The sequence below is a fragment of the Brachyistius frenatus genome, unplaced genomic scaffold (genome assembly GCF_029030835.1).
Source record: "Brachyistius frenatus isolate BFR_SWC_R1_liver_20210118 unplaced genomic scaffold, ASM2903083v1 Contig_3, whole genome shotgun sequence".
In the NCBI taxonomy this organism is placed as follows: domain Eukaryota; kingdom Metazoa; phylum Chordata; class Actinopteri; family Embiotocidae; genus Brachyistius; species Brachyistius frenatus.
Window position 1 is genome coordinate 5992013 of NW_027210602.1, and position 19967 is coordinate 6011979.

General features: G+C 41.0%; 3 protein-coding genes across 4 annotated transcripts; 2 read left to right on the top strand and 1 right to left on the bottom strand.

The window, feature by feature from the left end:
• The first annotated feature begins 594 nt into the window (after positions 1-594).
• Positions 595-2779, top strand: ier3ip1 (immediate early response 3 interacting protein 1). Its single transcript, XM_069704751.1, has 3 exons — positions 595-728; positions 1094-1195; positions 2116-2779. The coding sequence occupies exons 1-3, from the start codon at positions 638-640 to the stop codon at positions 2169-2171; spliced, it is 249 nt and encodes an 82-aa protein (XP_069560852.1). The 5' UTR covers positions 595-637; the 3' UTR covers positions 2172-2779.
• A 1910-nt stretch (positions 2780-4689) lies between these two features.
• hdhd2 (haloacid dehalogenase-like hydrolase domain containing 2) lies at positions 4690-12570 on the top strand. The gene is made up of 9 exons (XM_069704735.1): positions 4690-4705; positions 9463-9572; positions 9831-9933; positions 10137-10242; positions 10575-10659; positions 10977-11142; positions 11410-11460; positions 11804-11867; positions 12138-12570. The coding sequence occupies exons 2-9, from the start codon at positions 9472-9474 to the stop codon at positions 12239-12241; spliced, it is 780 nt and encodes a 259-aa protein (XP_069560836.1). The 5' UTR covers positions 4690-4705; positions 9463-9471; the 3' UTR covers positions 12242-12570.
• A 9-nt stretch (positions 12571-12579) lies between these two features.
• On the bottom strand, positions 12580-19823 carry katnal2 (katanin p60 subunit A-like 2). Of its 2 annotated transcripts, none has more exons than XM_069704696.1 (16): positions 19685-19823; positions 18722-18792; positions 18335-18501; positions 18186-18223; positions 17970-18065; positions 17772-17870; positions 17363-17428; positions 17125-17202; positions 16548-16646; positions 15465-15528; positions 15192-15310; positions 14982-15073; positions 14748-14858; positions 13578-13740; positions 13317-13419; positions 12580-13138 (listed from the first exon to the last, which is right to left on the bottom strand). In XM_069704696.1, exons 1-16 carry the CDS (start codon positions 19736-19738, stop codon positions 13002-13004), a joined length of 1557 nt encoding a protein of 518 aa, XP_069560797.1. In that variant the 5' UTR covers positions 19739-19823; the 3' UTR covers positions 12580-13001. The 2 variants fall into 2 exon arrangements, with proteins under 2 accessions (XP_069560797.1, XP_069560790.1); XM_069704689.1 differs by having other exon boundaries at positions 12580-13141.
• Between the last annotated feature and the right edge of the window lie 144 nt (positions 19824-19967).

Here is a 19967-nt window from a genome sequence, read left to right on the forward strand (position 1 = left end):
GTCATAGTACGTTCTCCAAAATGTCATTAAAACGTCATAATATAGTATGTTGTCGAAAATGTCAAAAAAAAAATATATGAGTATAGTATTTGGTCCAAATTGTAAAAAAAAAAAAAAAAAAAATATTACAGTCTGTTCTCCAAAATGGAGATTTGTTATTTTACCTCAATAGGATTTATCGTACAGCACTTCTACTTTGGCCCAAGAAAAAGATCTGGATATCTCTTACCCAGCTTATTATTTGTTGTGATTATGACTTTATTTGAAAAATGTTTACAAAACAAGAAAGATATAGACTTTTTTTTTTTTTGTTAGAAAGGTAATTCATTTCTTGGTGATCTTCTAGTTGTTTGTGTTTTTTTTTTCCAACTTTTATTCTCGTTAGGAAACAGTTAAAACGGAAGTTAGTAACACAGCGTATGTAATTCAACCTTATCCCTGCATAATTAAAACATTAAATGCATCAAAAATAAAAGTTACTTTGCTTAGTATAAATGAGACAGAGCCCCACTACGCGGCCGTGACTTCTGTTTCACGACCTCCGCTGCCTGTTTTACGGCAACTGCATTTCTAGGAGGAGGAGGAGGAGGAGGAAGAGGAGGTCGGAGGAGGAGTAGGAGGAGAAGAAGTTGCCAGCATGGCGTTCACGCTGTACTCTCTCATCCAGACCGCGATTCTTTGCACTAACGCAGTCGCCGTGTTGCACGAAGAGAGGTTTCTCGGCAAGAGTAAGTGTCCCGTTGTATTTCTTACAGCGTACATCCGACATTTATGAATGAAATGACGGATGCGTGGCACGACGAAAGCAGCTCGAGAGGCGTGACGCGTTAGCCGGTTGACCATTACGCTGGTTTATAGTGAAAACACTCACATTTGTAGGGAGATCATTTTTCTATTCGTGCGGATTAACCTTAAAGCCGCTGAAGGGGAAACAAAAGTGGCCATTGATGTAAATATAAGCAGCATACGTTGTGATATTTCATTTTCTCCAGTAATTCTCCTGTAAAGTCTCCCCACCGTATTTCTTTTCCTCCTTTTTAATTTTGTCTTTACTTGCCTCCTCCTCCTCCTCCTCCTCCTCCTCTGTCTCCAGTCGGATGGGGTGTGGACCAGGGAGTTGGGGGGTTTGGGGATGATCCAGGAGTCAAAGCCCAGATCCTCAATCTCGTCCGCTCAGTTCGGACCGTCATGAGAGGTTTGGAAAGCTGGTTTCCTTACGTTTCTAAAAAAAATAAAAAATAAAAGTAGATTAAGAAGAAGTAATCAGATCCTTTTACTTCAGTACAAGTGCAGTTACAACAATGTAAAAAAAAAATGATCGTCTTGCATGAAAAATCCTACTGAGGTAAAAGTACGTAGGTATAAGGAGCAAATTGTAGGTAAAGTAAAAGCACCGGTTAGCTTCCTTTGATGTTTTATTGTATATTATATCATGGGATTATTAATACTGAAGACTTGGAGCCAGTACAATTTTAAATACAGTTTTTTCAGACGGAGGGATTTTGAAGGAAAAGAGGTTTCGAGTGAAAAATCCCTATTTAGTGGAGCTGTTAACTCGTAGACACCGATGATGTGATCTTGACTACACGCTGCTTTTTTTTGGTGTGTTTTAAAAGCTTGTTGTGTCAATTCTTTATCTGAAAAGTAACTAAAGCTGTCGGATAAATTTAGTGCAGTAGAAAGTACAAGATTCCTCTCTTGAAAGGAAGTGGAATGAAGTACCAGGTAGCATCAAATGGAAAGTACAAGTACCTCAACATTGTACTTGACTAAATGTAGTTAGTTACTTTCCTCCACTGAAATTAACTCAAATTTTCACGTACAAATGGTTAATTGTGTCTTAATTTAAAGCAGCCAAACGAGCATTTTCCAAAATATAACGATTGTAAAAAAAAAAATCTGCAAAAATGTTGTTAATATCAATAAATATTCACGCGGGCTTTCAGCACTTTTTGATTCTCTGGGTCAGCGGCATCTTATGGTCGGCGACCAAAATGTGTCACACTCGGTCTTAATAGTTTGAGGTTCAGGATTTTTCCACTAAAGTTACAAGCGGAGTGCAATTTGTTTACTTGTTTTGTTTGTTTTCGTCTTCCTTTCTTTTTCGTCTAACAGTGCCTTTGATAATGGTGAATTCGGCATGCATCGTCCTGTTGTTGCTGTTCGGCTGACGGCCCCGCCCATCGGTGCACCGAGCCCGGGGACGAGACGCACACAGGAGGGTCTGTCACAGAGGGACTCGGGACGGACATGTTTTTCCACGGGACTGAAACTGGAAAGAGAAGAAGAATTGTCAAAAATACTGGTGTGGCCTTCCTAACCGGCTCATCAGTACCAAACCAAAAGAACTAAATTAATCTCATTCTCTTGAAGTCATGAAACCGTTCAGAACGTATGTCTTGTGGTGCACGGAGTGCGCTTGTTCTCACGTTTTTCGTTTGTTCTTCAGGACACATTGAGAAGATGTATTTGTTGACACTTTTTTTAAAAAGAGACTTACTGTAAAGATTTTTTTTTTTTTTTTTTAATATTTCTGATCATCCTTATGTGTAAAATGTTCTCAAATTTGTCCATCTGTGAGAATTAAATATATAAATGTAAATTTTAAGCAATGTTGCCAGACACAACTCAAACCAATGGATTTTTGTATTGTTTACATACTGATACATTGAAATAAATGTTATTATTCAGTTTCAGGAAGTTCTTCTTGTCGCCCCTTTTTATGTGGCAGCAGAAAAAAATAAAATAAATAAAGAGTTCCAGCTGTTTTTCATTTAAATCTGCCTCCAAATCTACTTTGACTGAAAAAAGATCATGTTGCTCAACCAGTCTGTCCAGGGGGAGCCTCTGACCTCCACTCATACTGTACCTCAAAGCTAATGCTAGTTAGTGGGTTCACACACTCGACTACATGGAATTATCACACAGTAAATGAGCCTGTAGTTAAACTGCAAATATCTTAACAGGAGAGAAATAATAGCGTCTTCGTTCTAGTCTGAAATCTGAGTTTTGTTGAACCACACATAGATCACTTTGATATTTGAAAAAGTAATTTCTTACTTCTTTGTGAATGTGTTCTACTTTTACTTGACACTAGTGTTTTCTCTGACCTGTGTAAAATGTTAACATGTTTCCGTTTGCCCATCTATCCCGCTCCACTTCATTAATAATCCCCATATGTTGTGAATTATCACCATTTCCTCTCCCGCTGAGCTCGACAACCACTTTTATTAACATTAGATTCGACCCTAAATACGCGGTGGCGCTGGTGGATCTGCAGGAATTAGAAGCATGTGCTTGTCAGGGAGATTTGCACAGTAAAGCCACTCTGATATGTGATTAGTCCGAGAGTCTCGGAGTGAAATCTGCAAGCGATCACAGGCGACCGGACGTGAATATCTGTTCTCCACAGGTCGGGGTGTGTCGTGTGGGGTTCGGGTCTCTGGGCTCTAAATAGTGAATCACAATGATGTGATTTGATTTGCTACATTTGTTAGATTAACTCTCTTCTTCACTTTAGAGTTTTCAGTTGTTTTTTTGTACCATTTCTTAGTTAAAACAGTTTAGTTAAAAAAAACAAACTAAAAACAACTTTACCTTTTTTTTTTTTTATAAACTAGAGACATTGATTCTAAGTTAATGAAGTTAGGTATCATTTAGAAGTGAAGCAGAATTGACACCCTGAAAATCGGTCTCTATAAATGTATGTATATAAAGCTAAATTAAATATTGAGATAAAACAAAACAAAAAAGGAGGAAAATCATGTCACAAAACACAAAAAATGTGGAATGAAGAATGCTGAGGGATTTTAACTCCAAATTAAACCCTCTGTTGGGCAAATGAACATCTACAATAGGAACATTTAAATGTGCATACAAATGAAACTAACAGACTTTTCTCATTTGTAACCCTAATGTGACAGTTTGTAAAATAACAACAAAAACAACAACAAAATAAAAAAGAAAGTAGCACAAAAACAGAATTAAAACCACAAAAAAAACATTCATATTAAAGTTGTGTCTCACTAAGAGGGGATTTAAAACACGATACACTGATTTTGATATTTGTCCGGACAAAGACATGCACAGTGTGAGATTAACACCCCAACATCATGTTTTCCACAGTTATCATCTGAACTACATGATATTCATGCAAAAACAAAAAAACTAAAGCTAAAAAAAAACCCAGCAGTGTTATTCACTATGTGGAGGTAACATGAAAAGAGGATTTGATCAGTGATGTCTGGCAGCGTGCAAAGGAGGTTCTTATCGTTTCCATAATACCTCCCACCATATTAAATCTATCTGAATGCCCTAAAAGACCCACTAATGCGATACATCTGTTTGTTGTTAGTGTGATGGGACACATATGTTTTTTTATTTTTATTATTCTAATGAGTGATTAAGTGTTTAAGGATAACCCTCTTAACTGATTATGGTCTATACATTGGAAAAATATCAAAAAGAGAGAGAGTGATATTAAAATTTGTTTTGCCTCCCCCTCCTTCCAAATAATATGTATGTAGAACATCCACATTTTTTATTTATTTTTTAGCATAATCCAGGAATTGACAGGGAGTGTAAAAGCGTTTGCTTCATTTGAGCTGCAGGGGGCAGCACTGACCACCTTCACAATAACGCAGCTTGAAAATAAACGAAGAAGAAAACGTCAACAGGAAGCAAGAGTGAGCTGCTGCAGTTAAAGGTCAGCGCTGCAGTTTACTGACTTTCTACACTCATTTTGCAATTTATTTATTTTTTTTTATCTAAAGAGCAACATGCAGTGAAGTGTTTTAAAAAAAAAAATGTTTATCTGTTGGCATGAATGCGTGGAGGAAGCTGCGGGTTCAACACGGGTGACGTAATGATATTGTAGTAAACAAATGGAGAATGAATGAATGAACGTAAGATGTTCTCGACCACCGCAGGGCTCCGGTCAGAGAACACACGCAGACACATGATTGTTCCACAGAAAGAGGATTACAGAACCGAATTATCACCAATAGTTAAAACCTTAATTCAGCATTAATACACGTTCATTCACGGGAATACAGGCTCTTAGCTCAGCGTCGAGCTGTTATTTGGACGTTTAATTGCAGAACAAACACTTACTAACACTAAATGCACTTCAGAGCACAAGTAAAGCTGTAAACGGAGCCGTTTTACCTAAAAACTAAAAAAAAAAAAAAAATTCCTGCATAGACGATTAGCGCAACCGGAAGCGGAAACAGTTCGCGGGCGTCAAAATAAAGTTCATGCAGGTATACCGTGATATCACGCATAACATGATATAAGTGTTTATACACTTTATACACGTCACATGTATAAAGTTAAATATAACATTAAGTACACCCACTTAATACCACATACATGATATACATGATCATGACGGGGAGGCGGCGCCGGAGTGCGAGGGCCCGTACATACAAACATTTATGTTATATACATACTTGTTATATACATAATCGTTGCAGTGATATGATACAAACACAGCATACACTGCCTAGACCATTAAAATATGGAATTCATAACCTGCATACAATTTGTGGAACAAGAAAAAAAAATATTATAGGAAGTACAAATATTAATATATTTTTCCTTGTATGTTTTTTTTTTTGTCTCCTCTGATTTCTAGTTAGTCAAACCAACTGAATGAATACTTGTTAAGTTACAGCTCGGATTTTCTTGCCGTACTCTCTCTCTCTCTCTCTCTCACACACACACACACACACACACACACACACACACACACACACACACACACACACACACACACACAAACAAAGGACACACAAGAGCTATTCTCTCAGTTCTGATGAGATAAATACAAAATAGAGAAGTAGATACTTGACCTATATCGTGTGTGTGTGTGTGTGTGTGTGTGTGTGTGTGTGTGTGTGTGTGTGTGTGTGTGTGTGTGTGTGTGCGCGCGCGCGCGCCTGTGCGTGTTATTTTAGGTGGTATTAAGAGCATTAATTGTACCCTCCCATTGATAACTACATGACAGAAATCCAAGCATGTCTAAATAATAGGGGATCAAATATCAACAGACTCCAATCCCAAAATCTGAATTTTCGGCAGAAACCCACAAACGAAACCGCACACCAATCCTCTTAATTTGTCCTGATGCAGGTTTGAACAACACAGTAATCTGATCAATTCTGCCACTACCGATGTCAATTATGATTATGAACATTGTAATCTCTAAACTGATAAATTATTAGGAAAGACTAAGCTTTTTTATACCGAGTAAGGCTCCATTTACAGCGGACCTCGGTCATATTGAGCTGTTGGAGACCAAGCAGCTCTTATCTAACATGTTCTCTGAAATCGTGAAAATGTTTTAGGTTCGTTCAAAGCAAATGAAAGGAAGATTACATTCAAATGGCCAAGAGAGTCGTGATTGTTATGAACAGGTCCTCAGGTGTCTATTACTGTTTTAGAAGTGTCAGAAAAAAAGTGGGCTTTCTGTCACTGGAAAAAAAGATTTGTCCCTTCCTCTTGTTTGCATTGTGGCTCTTTGTCAAGCAGGCTCCGAAAAGTTTCTTTTGTTTTCTGTCTTATTTGCAAGTGATTCTTTTTGTTTTACTTTCCGCATCTAATGGACGACTCCCCTGTGTCCTTATCTTGTGACCTACAACCAACTCAATATTACCATACGAAAGCAGATACAAAGGGAATGGGAGTGACTGTCAATTGTTTGTCAACTGTATAAAAGCTGCCCTACGGAATAAATGTCCGACGTGTTTGATTTTGAACCAAGCCTCTGAGTAATTTTTCCAACATAATTGGTCCTTCGAGCCGGATCCCAACATCTCCTCCTCTCTCAAGAAGTAGCCTGAAACCGTGCACGGGGGAGTCTGGCACTCCTGAGGAAAGACCTCCGCCCTGTTTTTTTTATCGAAGCAGTTTGGACATTGGTGAGACCAGGACCGACTGGAGAGAGGACGAGTGACGGGATCCTAGAACAAGGCTGATTCACCATCAAAACATCGGACACCCGGGTAAGACAACTTCTTTTGTTGTTGTTTTGATCTAAAGAGTCTGAGCAGACTAGGTAAACTAAAGAGTGAGTAGACTAGGTAAACTAAAGAGTGAGTAGACTAGGTAAACTAAAGAGTCTGAGCAGACTAGGTAAACTAAAGAGTGACTAGACTAGGTAAACTAAAAGAGTCTGAGATAAACTAAAGAGTAGGTAAACTAAAGAGTGAGCAGACTAGGTCAACTAAAGAGTGACTAGACTAGGTAAACTAAAGAGTGACTAGACTAGGTAAACTAAAGAGTCTGAGCAGAGTAGGTAAACTAAAGAGTGAGCAGACTAGGTCAACTAAAGAGTGAGTAGACTAGGTAAACTAAAGAGTCTGAGTAGACCAGGTAAACTAAAGAGTGAGTAGACTAGGTAAACTAAAGAGTCTGAGTAGATTAGGTAAACTAAAGAGTCTGAGCAGACTAGGTAAACTAAAGAGTCTGAGTAGATTAGGTAAACTAAAGAGTCTGAGTAGACCAGGTCAACTAAAGAGTGAGTAGACTAGGTAAACTAAAGAGTCTGAGTAGACCAGGTAAACTAAAGAGTCTGAGCAGACTAGGTAAACTAAAGAGTCTGAACAGATTAGGTAAACTAAAGAGTCTTGAGTAGACCAGGTAAACTAAAAATCGCGCGCACAAAAATAGGTCCGGGACCTACAGGGAACTATAAGAATAAATAATTCGATACTGTGAGTGTCCTACAGTGTTAAGGCGGACCGAAGCCTAACGGTACACTGTATAAAGACCAGTTGCTCGGGTGAACTCCATACAAACTGGTTGGCTCATAGACAGCAAAAATGGAGACATGCTGTAATAAGATCGAAGAGATACCTCTGGAGGGAGACGTCAAACGCATGCACTCAAAAGGTGCGGATAACATCAAATATTTGAAATAAAATGGGAAAAGAAACACGGATTCAAGGGAAAACTAACTGCGACAGTACGTAGAGAGTTGACAGAGGAGATAGAGAGCAAGTGTGGGGGAAATAAAAAAAAAAAGAAGGTTTAAAAGAAGCAAGGGCATGGCTGACAGTCAGAGAACAGAAAAAAAAGGGATGGAAAGGGAGAAGGAGAGAAGAAAGAAGGAAAAAGAGAATGCAGAAAATAAAAACGAGAGGGAAGGAGAAGAGAATAAAGCTCCTAGTGATCCAACAAATGAAATGCATTTCTCCCGGAAATATAATGCAGATGATGATTATGTGGTACAAAAACGAACCAACATGGGACGGCGGCCCGATCCCCCTCCATTCACCCTGGCACGGGACACGTCCCGGTAACAGCTGATCCGCCCGCTCCGCCTATTCCGCCTCCGGCTGCTCAGGCAGCTTCTGTCTCCGGGCCCACGACACCGTCACCAAACTCCGTCCCCTCTACTCCAGCCCCAGACGACAGAAGAGATGCAGAAAGCGGCACCGCGCACAACTGCACCCCCTGATGGAATGACCTAACCCCCAAGCATGTGGCAGAATGTACTCGGGGAGACGACGAGACAGCGGTGCAGTACTTTTGCAAGATTGAAGATAGTGTTTGACAAGACACAGTGGCGTAGCACCAGAACATCCATATAATGACAAGAGGGCCCTCTGCACAGCAGTTAAAGGACGCCCCTTTGAACGGATTGTGCGCTCCTATCGGCTCGTTTGTAAAAGAAAACATCAGGTTGGGCTGGCAGACAGACGAACTAACAGACGTTGAGGCGCACGCAGTACATGCAGAAAAAAGTTCTAAAAGACAAACGGAGGAAGAAAAAAACACCTAAAACAAGAACAGCGGACACATGTGAATATGATGACGAAGACACAGGCGGGTTCAGCATGACTAACCACAACCACTCCAGGGTCCAAGTTATGCAGAAACACACATTCCCCAAAAAAGTTTATATAGATATGCGGCCCTTTTGAGCCGTGGGATAAACCATGTCTCAACAGGAGGGACGGTAGCTATAATAAACCAAGCATTTACAACATATGGCTTTACAAACTACTAAAACATTTTTTTTTTCTGATGATTTAAACATTCAAAGTTTTGTGACAAATTACAAGAAGGTTTTTATTTTTTTTTTTTTTTTTTTCAAAAAGTCTGACTTAAACAGACAGTAGCAAAATTCTCTTATCGGAAACATTGTCATACATTTTTGGGATTGCTGACTGTACATACACGCAACCTCAAACCCGTGTCCGTCTCTGAAAGCGTTGTGAAGCCTCACGGCATGAGTCGCCAAGTCACTCATTCTCAACAAGCTACAAAACCTTCAACGATCACTTGAATAAGTTAATTCACAAAACAGAAATGAGATTTTCTAATATGTCGTAGACCAAATTGTTGATTTACGAAATAAAATAAAATTGAAAAAAAAAAAAAAAAGTGAATGAATAACGGATACGCTGGAGGTGTTCGTCGCAGCATCAGTTACAACCACCGCGATCTCCCCTGCAGGCCTCCAGCATGGCGGGCAGACGGGCCCCGAAGGCTGTGCTCATCGACCTGAGTGGAACTCTACACATCGAGGACACGGCAGTGCCCGGAGCACAGGACGCTCTCAGCAGGTAAGAAAGGAGGACAGCTCTTGGTACTTCTGACCGGCAGTGTCATCATTTTTGTTTTGTTTATTTTTGATTAAACACGCCCCAAGCCTTCCGCTCCACTCCGCATTGTAATGCAGTGAAGTTGGAAGTTGATGCACACGTGCCCGCACGTCTTCCAGCGTTATTGCGTCTTTACTTTCGTCAGGATCGATCAACGTGAATTTTGAACGGGCTTTTAATTGCAGGGCGGTTACTTTTGTTTTTTTTTGGTGCCATCAGATTGCGGCAGGCGTCTGTAGCTGTGAAGTTTGTGACCAACACAACCAAGGAGAGTAAGAGGAGCTTACTGGAACGACTGCGACGTCTCAACTTTGACCTCCAGGTGACATATTTTCAGCCTTCTTTTTCTTTCTGAAAATGCACTTCTTGTAATATTCAAGAAAATGGAACTTCATAAAAGGAAACAGGTGGGCTTCTCTCGCGCTTCCCCTCACGTGAGACACCTAGACGATGAACCCACGAAGTGAATCTTATGCTGTGTTTTGAGTGCTGACCTTGTTTTTGAAAATCCACGTCCCTCTGCAGGAGAACGAGATCTTCACGTCTCTGAGTGCAGCGAGGAGTTTGTTAGAGCAGAAACAACACAGGCCGCTGCTGCTGGTGGAGGACAGCGCACTGGAAGACTTCGCCGGTAAGAGTGAGAGAGAACGAGACTGGATTTGATGCTTTTCTACTTCCTACTTCATTTTGTTTCAGCTATGAGCGCCCTCTCTACGTACATCGTTTTTCTGATGATCAATTCAAAATTTGGTTTGTCGTCCAAAAAAAGGACCAGAATTTATGCATTTTAACCAACGGCAGAAAAACCAAAGGTATTACATTCAAAATGACATGCGACAAAACAAGCAGAGCTCCTCTTTGTATTTGTAAATCTGTAGCTGTTTGTGCTCGGATGACACAATACATGAATCATCTTATTAAGACTGAAATTGGCTGATCTTCCACCTCGCCCTCCATCTGCAGGTATCGACACGTCGGAGCCGAACGCCGTCGTCGTTGGACTCACTCCTGGTCACTTCAACTACCAAACCCTCAACAGGGCTTTCAGGTGCGAAACTCTCTGGTAACACACAACATTGTGTGTGTGATCAGTTTATTGTTTTTTGAGGGAAGATATGACTGATATCTGTCTGTCGTTTTTTTTTTTTTTTTTTTTTTTACATGGGAGTTTACCTCGGACCTGTTGTGCTGTTTGATCTCATTTCGTCATGATCTCGTTATAAACTAACCTTTTGACCCGTAGAACCGCAGGATTATTGATAAAACGTGCCGCGGTCAGACACTTTGTCTGTGAAACTGCCATCAAAACTTCATGGTGGTTGTTTTCCTCTTTATTTGTATTGTTGTATGTATATCTGTCTGTAGAATGATTCTGGATGGAGCTCCTCTCATCGCCATCCACAAGGCTCGCTACTACAAGCGGAAGGATGGTTTGGCCCTCGGCCCCGGGCCTTTTGTGACCGGACTGGAGTACGCAACAGACTGTAAGGCTACTGTGGTGGGAAAGCCTGAAAAGACATTTTTTACACAGGTCAGGATTTTTTTTTTTTTTACATTTTTTTCTTGAGTAAAAGATTTAGTATTTATCACAAATATTTCTAAACACATTATTACTGGAAATCTAATTTTTAATGGGCTGAAATTCACATTATATCATGCCTCTATTGTATATCCAGTTTTTCAGCCTACTGTACAGTCTATTTATTTCTGTTGTATTTATCTGAATTGGTTTCATGATTTTTGGAACTTTGAAATGAAACCTCTCTTCTTATTTTACTGTGTTTTTCTCTTCATATAGGCTCTGTCTGATTTAGGGTGTAGCCCCAGTGAAGCTGTCATGATTGGGGATGTAAGTACAATGTTAACTGTGAACATTTCACCAATACTTGTGCACAGCAGTGTCACCAGTCAAGAGGCTTTTGGTGGGGTTCATACATGTGACCATTAACTTCTATTAGAAATGTATTTAGTAATATCAAACCAATGTCAGTTTCCAACAAGTTTGACTAGTTTTCCAAATATGAAGCAGACAATAGAAAACGTCTTTCTGTTCTTGCACCTGAAATCAAATTTAAACACTGGTTTGTACACTGTATGTCAGTAATGACATTTCCTCAGTAGCCTGTGAACTTTAGCGTTTTAAAGCCTGTAGTTTATTAAAGGTCGGTCTGTGGTGGTTTATGTCCCCACAGGACGCTCGAGATGATGTAGGCGGGGCTCAGGATGCAGGAATGCTGGGTATTTTGGTCAGAACAGGTGAGTTTAAAAACCGTCTGTCCTTCATCAGCTTCTCTTCATCTTCACACAACAAACAGAACGTGGGCTGCTTTTTCTTCTATGATCATCTTAAAAGGAAGATGGCGGGATGGTGATGGGTGAAGACTCCTTAATTCTCAACATTATCCCGCCATCAGCCGCTTCCACTGTGACGTCTTCTGTATAATGTACTTTCCCTTATAATTTACCCTTAATTAGTATTTTTCTTTTTGTTCTTGGTAATATTTTTCCTCTCCTGTCACCTTGCAGGTAAATACAGAGAAGATGATGAAAATAAAATCAACCCACCTCCCCACCTGACATGTGACAGCTTCCCAGATGCCATTGAACACATCCTGAAGAACTTGCTTTAAGCTACAACTGACAATAGACCGCTACGCATTCATTTAGTCACAATAAACACTCGTACTGTTATCATTTATCTCTATTGTAGACCATCAGTGTTTTACCGTTGAGAGAATGGGGGTGCTAAAGTGTTTTCCTCATCCTAAACATGTTGATCAAAGGAAAATGATCATGCTGTAGAAGTTTGAGTTAATTTTATGCGTCTGAGAGTTTCCCATCTGCAAGTTCAGGAGAAAAAAAAAATACTAAACTCTGTATTTCAGAAGTACCAGTCATCTGTGTTGTCCACATAACAAACATTTTGTTCTGTTAGAGTGTATGAATTATATTGAAATAAAAAAGAAAAGTCAATTACTGACTTTCTTTGTCATTTTATTGTGCTTCATTGATCTTTGTACAGACAGCATATAAAATATCGGTATAGTTCACAGTATCACATTTCAGGTTCTTGTTCAGGTTTGAATTTCCACATATTTCAGTATTTTTTTTTCTAGCGTTTCTGTTTTGTTTTGCCATTACCATGTTTTTGAAATGCTCTGCTATTAAAACCTGCACTGCTTCAACCCACAGTAATCTATGACAAATATCCAAATCCTAGAAAAAAAACATGCTCAAACTACAAAAAAAATTTCAATTCCTTGTTGTGGCTCCCACTAAATGTAACTGCAGTAGCTGAATGTGTATACAGTAAAAAAAAAAAAAAATCCAGATATACTGTGTTGTTAGTGTAATACGCTGTTTTTAAACCTGCCTATGTGTGTGCGAGCGTCAGACTGACTCGTACTCTCTCTCCCAGGCTGTATATCTGTCTATCAGGTTTCGGGCTGAGGGTTTGGTGTGTGCTATCACCTCCAGGAAATCAGCTGTTGTGACAGTTTCCAGCTGGATGGCCGGCATCTCAGTGTCTGCTGTGGAGAAGAATCACAGTTAGGCTGCCGTGCCTGATACACAGACAGAAAACATGGCATGATGAAATGTGCGGTTTTGATGGTAGGACCTTTATCCACAAGTGCGTGCGTGCGTGCGTGTGTGTGTGTGTGTGTGTGTGTGTGTGTGTGTGTGTGTGTGTGTGTGTTGTCCTACCGTCCTGATGGGACTCCAGAGCATTAAAGATCTTGCGGACTGGTCTCATGGCGGCCTCCTTACACACCAGTCTGATATCAGAGCCAGAGTACCCCTCCATCTCCTGGAACACAGACACAAACACACACAAAAAAAAAATAGGCAGTTGAGGACAACAGAAAACAGTCCAAGACCCAAAACAATTATATTAGAAACAAAGACAATGTGAATCACATACCATTTGGCAAACGTTCTCAAAATAGAAACCCCACTTTAACACACCTTTGCCAGGGTTTCATAGTCCAGCGCGGTTCGTAGCTCCACCCCTCCTGTGGAGCTGAGAGGAGGCAACCAATGACAGGTCATAGCTTGGCGAGCTGGTGAGGAGGGAAGACTCACGAGAATCCTCTTCTCTAATCTCCTCAGCATGGCATGGTCCAGTTCCCTGAGAGAAGAGCAAGACTTGTTACAAACCTGGAGAGACAGAAGTATATTATCTAAATATCCTTAGTTTCTTCTTTTCACTTCTGATTTTGATATTATAAAAAATGAACTATTATCTTTGGACACATGGTGAGCGGTAATGCCGAAGTGCACCTAAAATACTACTAAATAAATGTGAAAGGTTACCTTGATTAGGTTGAAATTCATTTACATTTTTTAAGTTCTTGACAATCCAATCATCTCTAACGTGTTTGTCATGCGGAAAAGAGGCAGTTAAAACAAATGGAATGGTCAAAGTTGTCATATTGACATTTAAGGCCTAGTTTTGATCCGCTCCCTTTTGCCCCCGTCAGTTGCTACATTACACGTTCATACAAGCTCAAAAATTCCAGTGTCTATTTCAAATTAAAAGCACTCTAGCATTTCAGTAGACAGAAGGCTTCATTTCTTAACGAGGCTTTTACTGTGAAACATTTGCAGGGAACATGTGACTGAAAATCAGACAATCACACTTTAGATGAGTCATCCAGAACAACCATTGAAAATAAACACGAGTATAATGTTGACTGTATTAAGTTAAAGAGATGGAAATGACATATTATACATTATTGACTATTGTATGAAAACTTGCAACTATACTGGTCACACGACTTCACAAACAGCAACTTAACAATTCATTGCACCCGTGGGTGCACTATTGTGCGTCAAAGGTGCGTTCTGGTACTACAACAAATAGCATCACAGCCCTGTGCTTAGATTCAAGAAAAATTGAATTTAGGTCTTTATATACTTCTTTTCAAAACAGGTTTCCAGAGTTAAAATCGGCGTACACTGCAGATGCTGTGATGATAGTGATATTTTATGTTGTTTGAAAAAATTACTAATTGTTTAAGGAGAAATAAAGCATTGGGAGTCTGTCTTCACATCCATTTATAAATGTAATTAACACACAAACATTATTGATTGGCATCATGAAATATTAAATTTGTGTTTATGTTAAAGTGTTACCAAGGCAGGTTGGATGCAGCAAGTACAAACACCAGGTCTTCTGATTTTGCCAGTCCGTCCATCTGAACCAGCAACTCCGTTTTCATCCTGCGACTCCCCTCGTGTTCTCCTCTGAAAACACACATCAAGTCGGCCGTCACTTCCACTTTCAAGTCATTCGAAGCCCCCGTGAGCAACACTGTTCGTACAGTCTTCTGACCATCTGTATTTACTGCGCTCGGTGGTTGAGCTCACCCCGTGCCGCTTCCTCTCTGGCTCATCACTGACTCCAGCTCATCCAGGAAGATGGTGGACGGGGCGTGGTACCGGGCCAGCTCGAACAGAACCTGCACACGTGTATGTTCAGTGATTGACACAAAGTGTAGGAGACAACGTGTGCAACCTGTGGATGTAAGCTGTGTTTTGTTGATCTCTTCTAGCGCACGTGAAGAAATGCCTCCCTACCCGGACCAGTTTCTCAGAGTCTCCCCTCCACTTGCTGACGATGCTGGAGGCTGAGATGTTGAAGAAGGTCGTCTTACACTCTGTAGCCACGGCCTTGGCCAGCAGCGTCTTGCCTGTGCCTGTGTGTGTGTGTGTGTGTGTGTGTGTGTGTGTGTGTGTGAGTGTGTGTGTGAGAGTTAGATGGTCACAAGAGTACATGTGAGGTTGGATGTAAGTCTTTAAAGTCAGCTGCGAGGAACACTATTTTCTTTCATGCTGCACTGGGGGTTTTACCTGGGGGGCCATAAAGCAGCAAGCCCTTCCATGGAGACAGGATGCCTGTAAACAGCTGCGGGTACTGTAGCGAGAGAGAGAGAGAGAGAGAGAGAGAGAGAGAGAGAGAGAGAGAGTCAGAGAAGGAGGATAAAATTACTTAAAAAAAAAAAGAAAAAAAGAAAGGCAGAGAGTTAAATTGAGAGAAGTCGGCAGAAGGATATAAAGAGTAACGAGGGCAGGCAGGGAGCGAGATGTGAATAAAACAGCCCAGGTACACCTTTGGTAATGCTCATTACAGTTCAATATAAGAATATTTTGTATCTGCAAACATTATAGCAACAAAAATGACTTTCAGAAGCTCAGCTGTGTCCAAAGAAAACAGATACAGCTGATGTACAGTGGAAATACCACATACCACAAATTAGTCGAAATTTTGAGGTGGCAAACAGAGGCGGACTCAAATCACCAAATTGACCTTCTACCCCGCAGAATGAATTACAATGGTGACAAAAGTTTGGGATGGTGGAAAGCTGAAAGGGACGGTGTTATTCAATAAAACAGGCCAGCGGAATAGACACAAGGAGATAAGACACATCAGTCCTCATCTTCGTCTGTAAATGTCAAGAGGATGCAGACAAGCTGATTTGTTGTCATCATATCCATGACAAAGGTCTGGGTGATGATGACAGAAGTGTGTGTGTGTGTGTGTGTGTGTGTGTGTGTGTGTGTGTGTGTGTGTGTGTGTGTGTGTGTGTGTGTGTGTGTGTGTGTGTGTGTGTGTGTGTGTGTGTGTGTGTGTGTATTTTCTGAGTGTGTGTGCCAGATTGTATCTATACACAGAGGCAAAAGTGTGTGATTGTGCCCGCGTGTAATAAATTCGACATGGCGTTGCATGTATGCGTGTTTCTGCCTCCCTGTCTTGTCTATCTATCTGTGTATGCGTGTTACCATATTATCCCAGATATGGATTTAATGTCAGTCTAATAGACTGTCCTGACCCCGCTGCCCTCCTTCTCTTTGAGCCCTTTAAAGGAGATGTATTCAGAATCGAAGACGGGCGACCGACGCTGAAATACCAACGTGCTGGAGTGGCGGCCGCACCTTAATGGGATAAACGACGGCCTCTTTGACTAATCGCTTGGCATCCTCCAAACCGATGATGTCCTCCCACCGAATGTTGGGGCTGTGCAAATAGATGTCCTTTAGGGGGTGAACACGCACACAAACACACAGTGAGAGTGAGGGATGCATGTGGTAGATATCATCTACACACACACACACACACACACACACACACACACACACACACACACACACACACACACACACACACACACACACACACACACACACACACACACACACACACACACACACACACACACACACACACGCGCGCGTCCTGGAGCGATTAGGCCGGCCTAAATAGGTGTCCTTTAGAATGAAACCTGAGATAAGGGAAACAGATAGAAGCTGGGCCTTCATTATTACAACAGATCAATTCTTTAACAACAAAGCTCTTCACTGCCCTCTACTGGACATTTTATATTCAATATTTTCACATTCTTACATTATATTCTGTGGCACAAGCTTGTTTTTAAGCACGTGTGTTTGTAGTAGTCAGTGTGTGCGATAAATCATTTGTGTGTGTGTGTGTGTGTGTGTATGTGTGTAGTACCCTGCTGATGATTGCAGCCAGCTCCCTCATCTCACCGCTCATTCCAGAGAAGCCACTGAGGGGCTTCAGCAGCCGTTCCTGCAACATAAATTCCTTATTACTGGTGGCGGTGCAGTTCTTCTAGAACCATTATTGTTTGTTTGTTCTCTCTGTTTGTACCATTCAAAGTACTCGAGAGCAACTTATCTGCTCATTTGTTTATGTTGTTTGTGTTGCTCAGAGGCTCCAGTGTAATTACCATGTGGTCTGTGTCAATGCCAGTTCCTCTGACACCATCATGGATTGTACCTTTGCCGTCAGTCATCTGGGCCCAAGACAGACAACAGAAGAGTTTTTTTTTACGCTTTCATCTTTGGCACGTTAAGAAAAAAAAAAAAGGCAGTAATTTGGTTTCAGAATCTAATAAAAAGGGGGAACATATTTATCGGTATGCTTTGTATTTGTGGCCACCGTTCATGTCTACTTCAAGATGTACAGGTTTACATCGTAATGGATTAGACAAGAAACAATACGGTCACATTTTCCAGCTGCAAGATCAAATGACAAATCGTGATAGAAAATGTGTGAAATGCTAAATCACAGCAGAAGTTTTAATTTGGATGAAAGGGTTTGCCTTTATTTCTTAGAAAAAATAACTTCCCCAGAACCTTCCTGTTCATGGCCGCCTCCCCAGCTGGTCCGTTTTTGATGGGGGACACGTTGAGACCAAACTCTGATGACTCTGGAGCAGCAGAGGTGCCGTTCTCCTGGGAAAACGAATCACATCATTCAGGATGTCAGAATGGTACCTTATATATTTGTATTTCAGTATGCTTATTTGTGTTGTTTTGTGTTCAGCGCTGCACATTTGCATGGACAATGTTGGCTGTCCTCTTGGCTCTGGAATGTGGGCTCGCTGACTGGCTGATTTTGGGAAGAGGCTTCACAGCTGAACCGGGACTCCTGAGGGCAAAGTCACAGAAGTCACGGTAGAATTTTTTTTTTTTTTTTTACTCTCCGTATGAAATTACTATCCTACTTGCACTTCCAGACACAGCAGACTCCCTTTCAAATCTGACTCCCCTCTTTATTCCACCACTTCTCACGTGTCTTCTTTCGCCTTGACAGAAAAAAACAACAATATAAACCACAGTTTAGATCTAAATGATCCCACTGAGTGAGCTACGACGTCGGCATCGCTGGGTGTTTTAGCACCAGTCGTGTATTGTACCTGCGTCGGCTGTTCTTCTGGTAAGTTTGGGATACTTCTGGAACTTGACGTAGTGATAGCTCTCGTACTCCATCAGCACCATCTCCAGATCGATGTTATCGCAAACCTCGAACCTTTTCACACCTCCACTTGTCTCCTGGTCTAAGGCCACTGCTGCTGCTACATAGCTAGTCGACAGACAGACAGACACACACACACACACACACACACACGGCCTTTAAACTGCATCTTCAGTATCATGCATTTTAGAAATTGTAAATTGTTTCAAAAACGCACGTCTTTCAAACTCTTTTTCATTTGTTATTTCTTTTGTTAAACTGCATTTGTGTTCTTCCAGTGTTACTTCTGCTGTCACAAAGAGGGACTCGGGGTTTTCTTCGCACTGACCCATGATCCAGCAGGTGGTGGTAGATGAGGATGAGGAGGTTCTTCTTCCTCATGTCGGTCCTCAGCTCATCCTGTTGGATGGCAACACAGAAAATACTCGGCAAGTCATTGACAGCAATGTGTTGACAGCACATTTTTGTCTTGGCAGAAGCTTGTTCCCGACGGCAATGAAGATGAAATGTGCCACTAACGCCATGACAGTGAGCCCGCATGCTCACAATGTACCAACTAAATAGAATTCAAACATTTCATTCATCATTTATTTTTTATTTTTTTACCTGTACTTTTACTCACCGTGATGACTGTTTTTTTTTTTTTTTTTTTGCGTGCATCGTTTCAGAGTACATTAGAAAATCTAAACTTTTTTATTTTGGAAATGCCAGAAAAAGAGAGCAGCCTCGTTGAGTGTTGAAAAGAAAAAGGAAACGTTTCTCATGACTGAGGGATTGGCAGCAATTTAAAGTACACGACTAAAGTGTACAGGGAATAGTCGTCCAGCCGGCACCTGACATTATTAATGAACTATATTATTTACACCTGTGCTGGATAATTCAAAAAAAGCCTGCTGTGTAAATGTAGTGTCTTTCCTCTCCTGTTTGAACATCAGACTGCAGTCATGTACTGTCTGAGGTTTCCAGCAGGGGGCGCAGCTGAAAACCACCTGGGTATCTAGGCAACCAATGGACGCCGAGTACTTGCAATTACTAAGTATTACTGAGCCATTGTATTACTAAGTAATACAACGAACCAAGCTTGACCCGCATATTTACATTATAATGTTACTTGTCGTATTGGACGGTCAATTTGGTCATAAGCGATGGCACGCCCCCCCCCCCGCTTTTTATTTTTATTTTTGAAGGCATCGATGCTAAAAGTTCGTTAGCTCACAAACAGCTGTCCGTCGGGAAATCTTCTAGAAAGCACAACAAATAATAAAAACAACAACAACCCTGATTTACTCACCGCCTCCCGGGCTTGATGGGCGATTTTCATCGACTGATAAGAAAGCTCCATCATGATCCCGAAACGTTCCTGAGACCAGTTTTGTTCGTCGGTTGTGATTGTTAAGTTGTTCGTGGTGGTTTTAGTGAGGAGTGTGCGCGTTTCGCCCCCCTTCGCCTCTCGGGCTTCCGTACGAACAAAGCCGCTGTTATTATAGTTATTAAGTGCAAAAACGTTCGTGCCGTAGTTTGGAAATAATTTATAATCAAACAGCTTTTTTTAAATCCCCAAAATATGTTCGTGA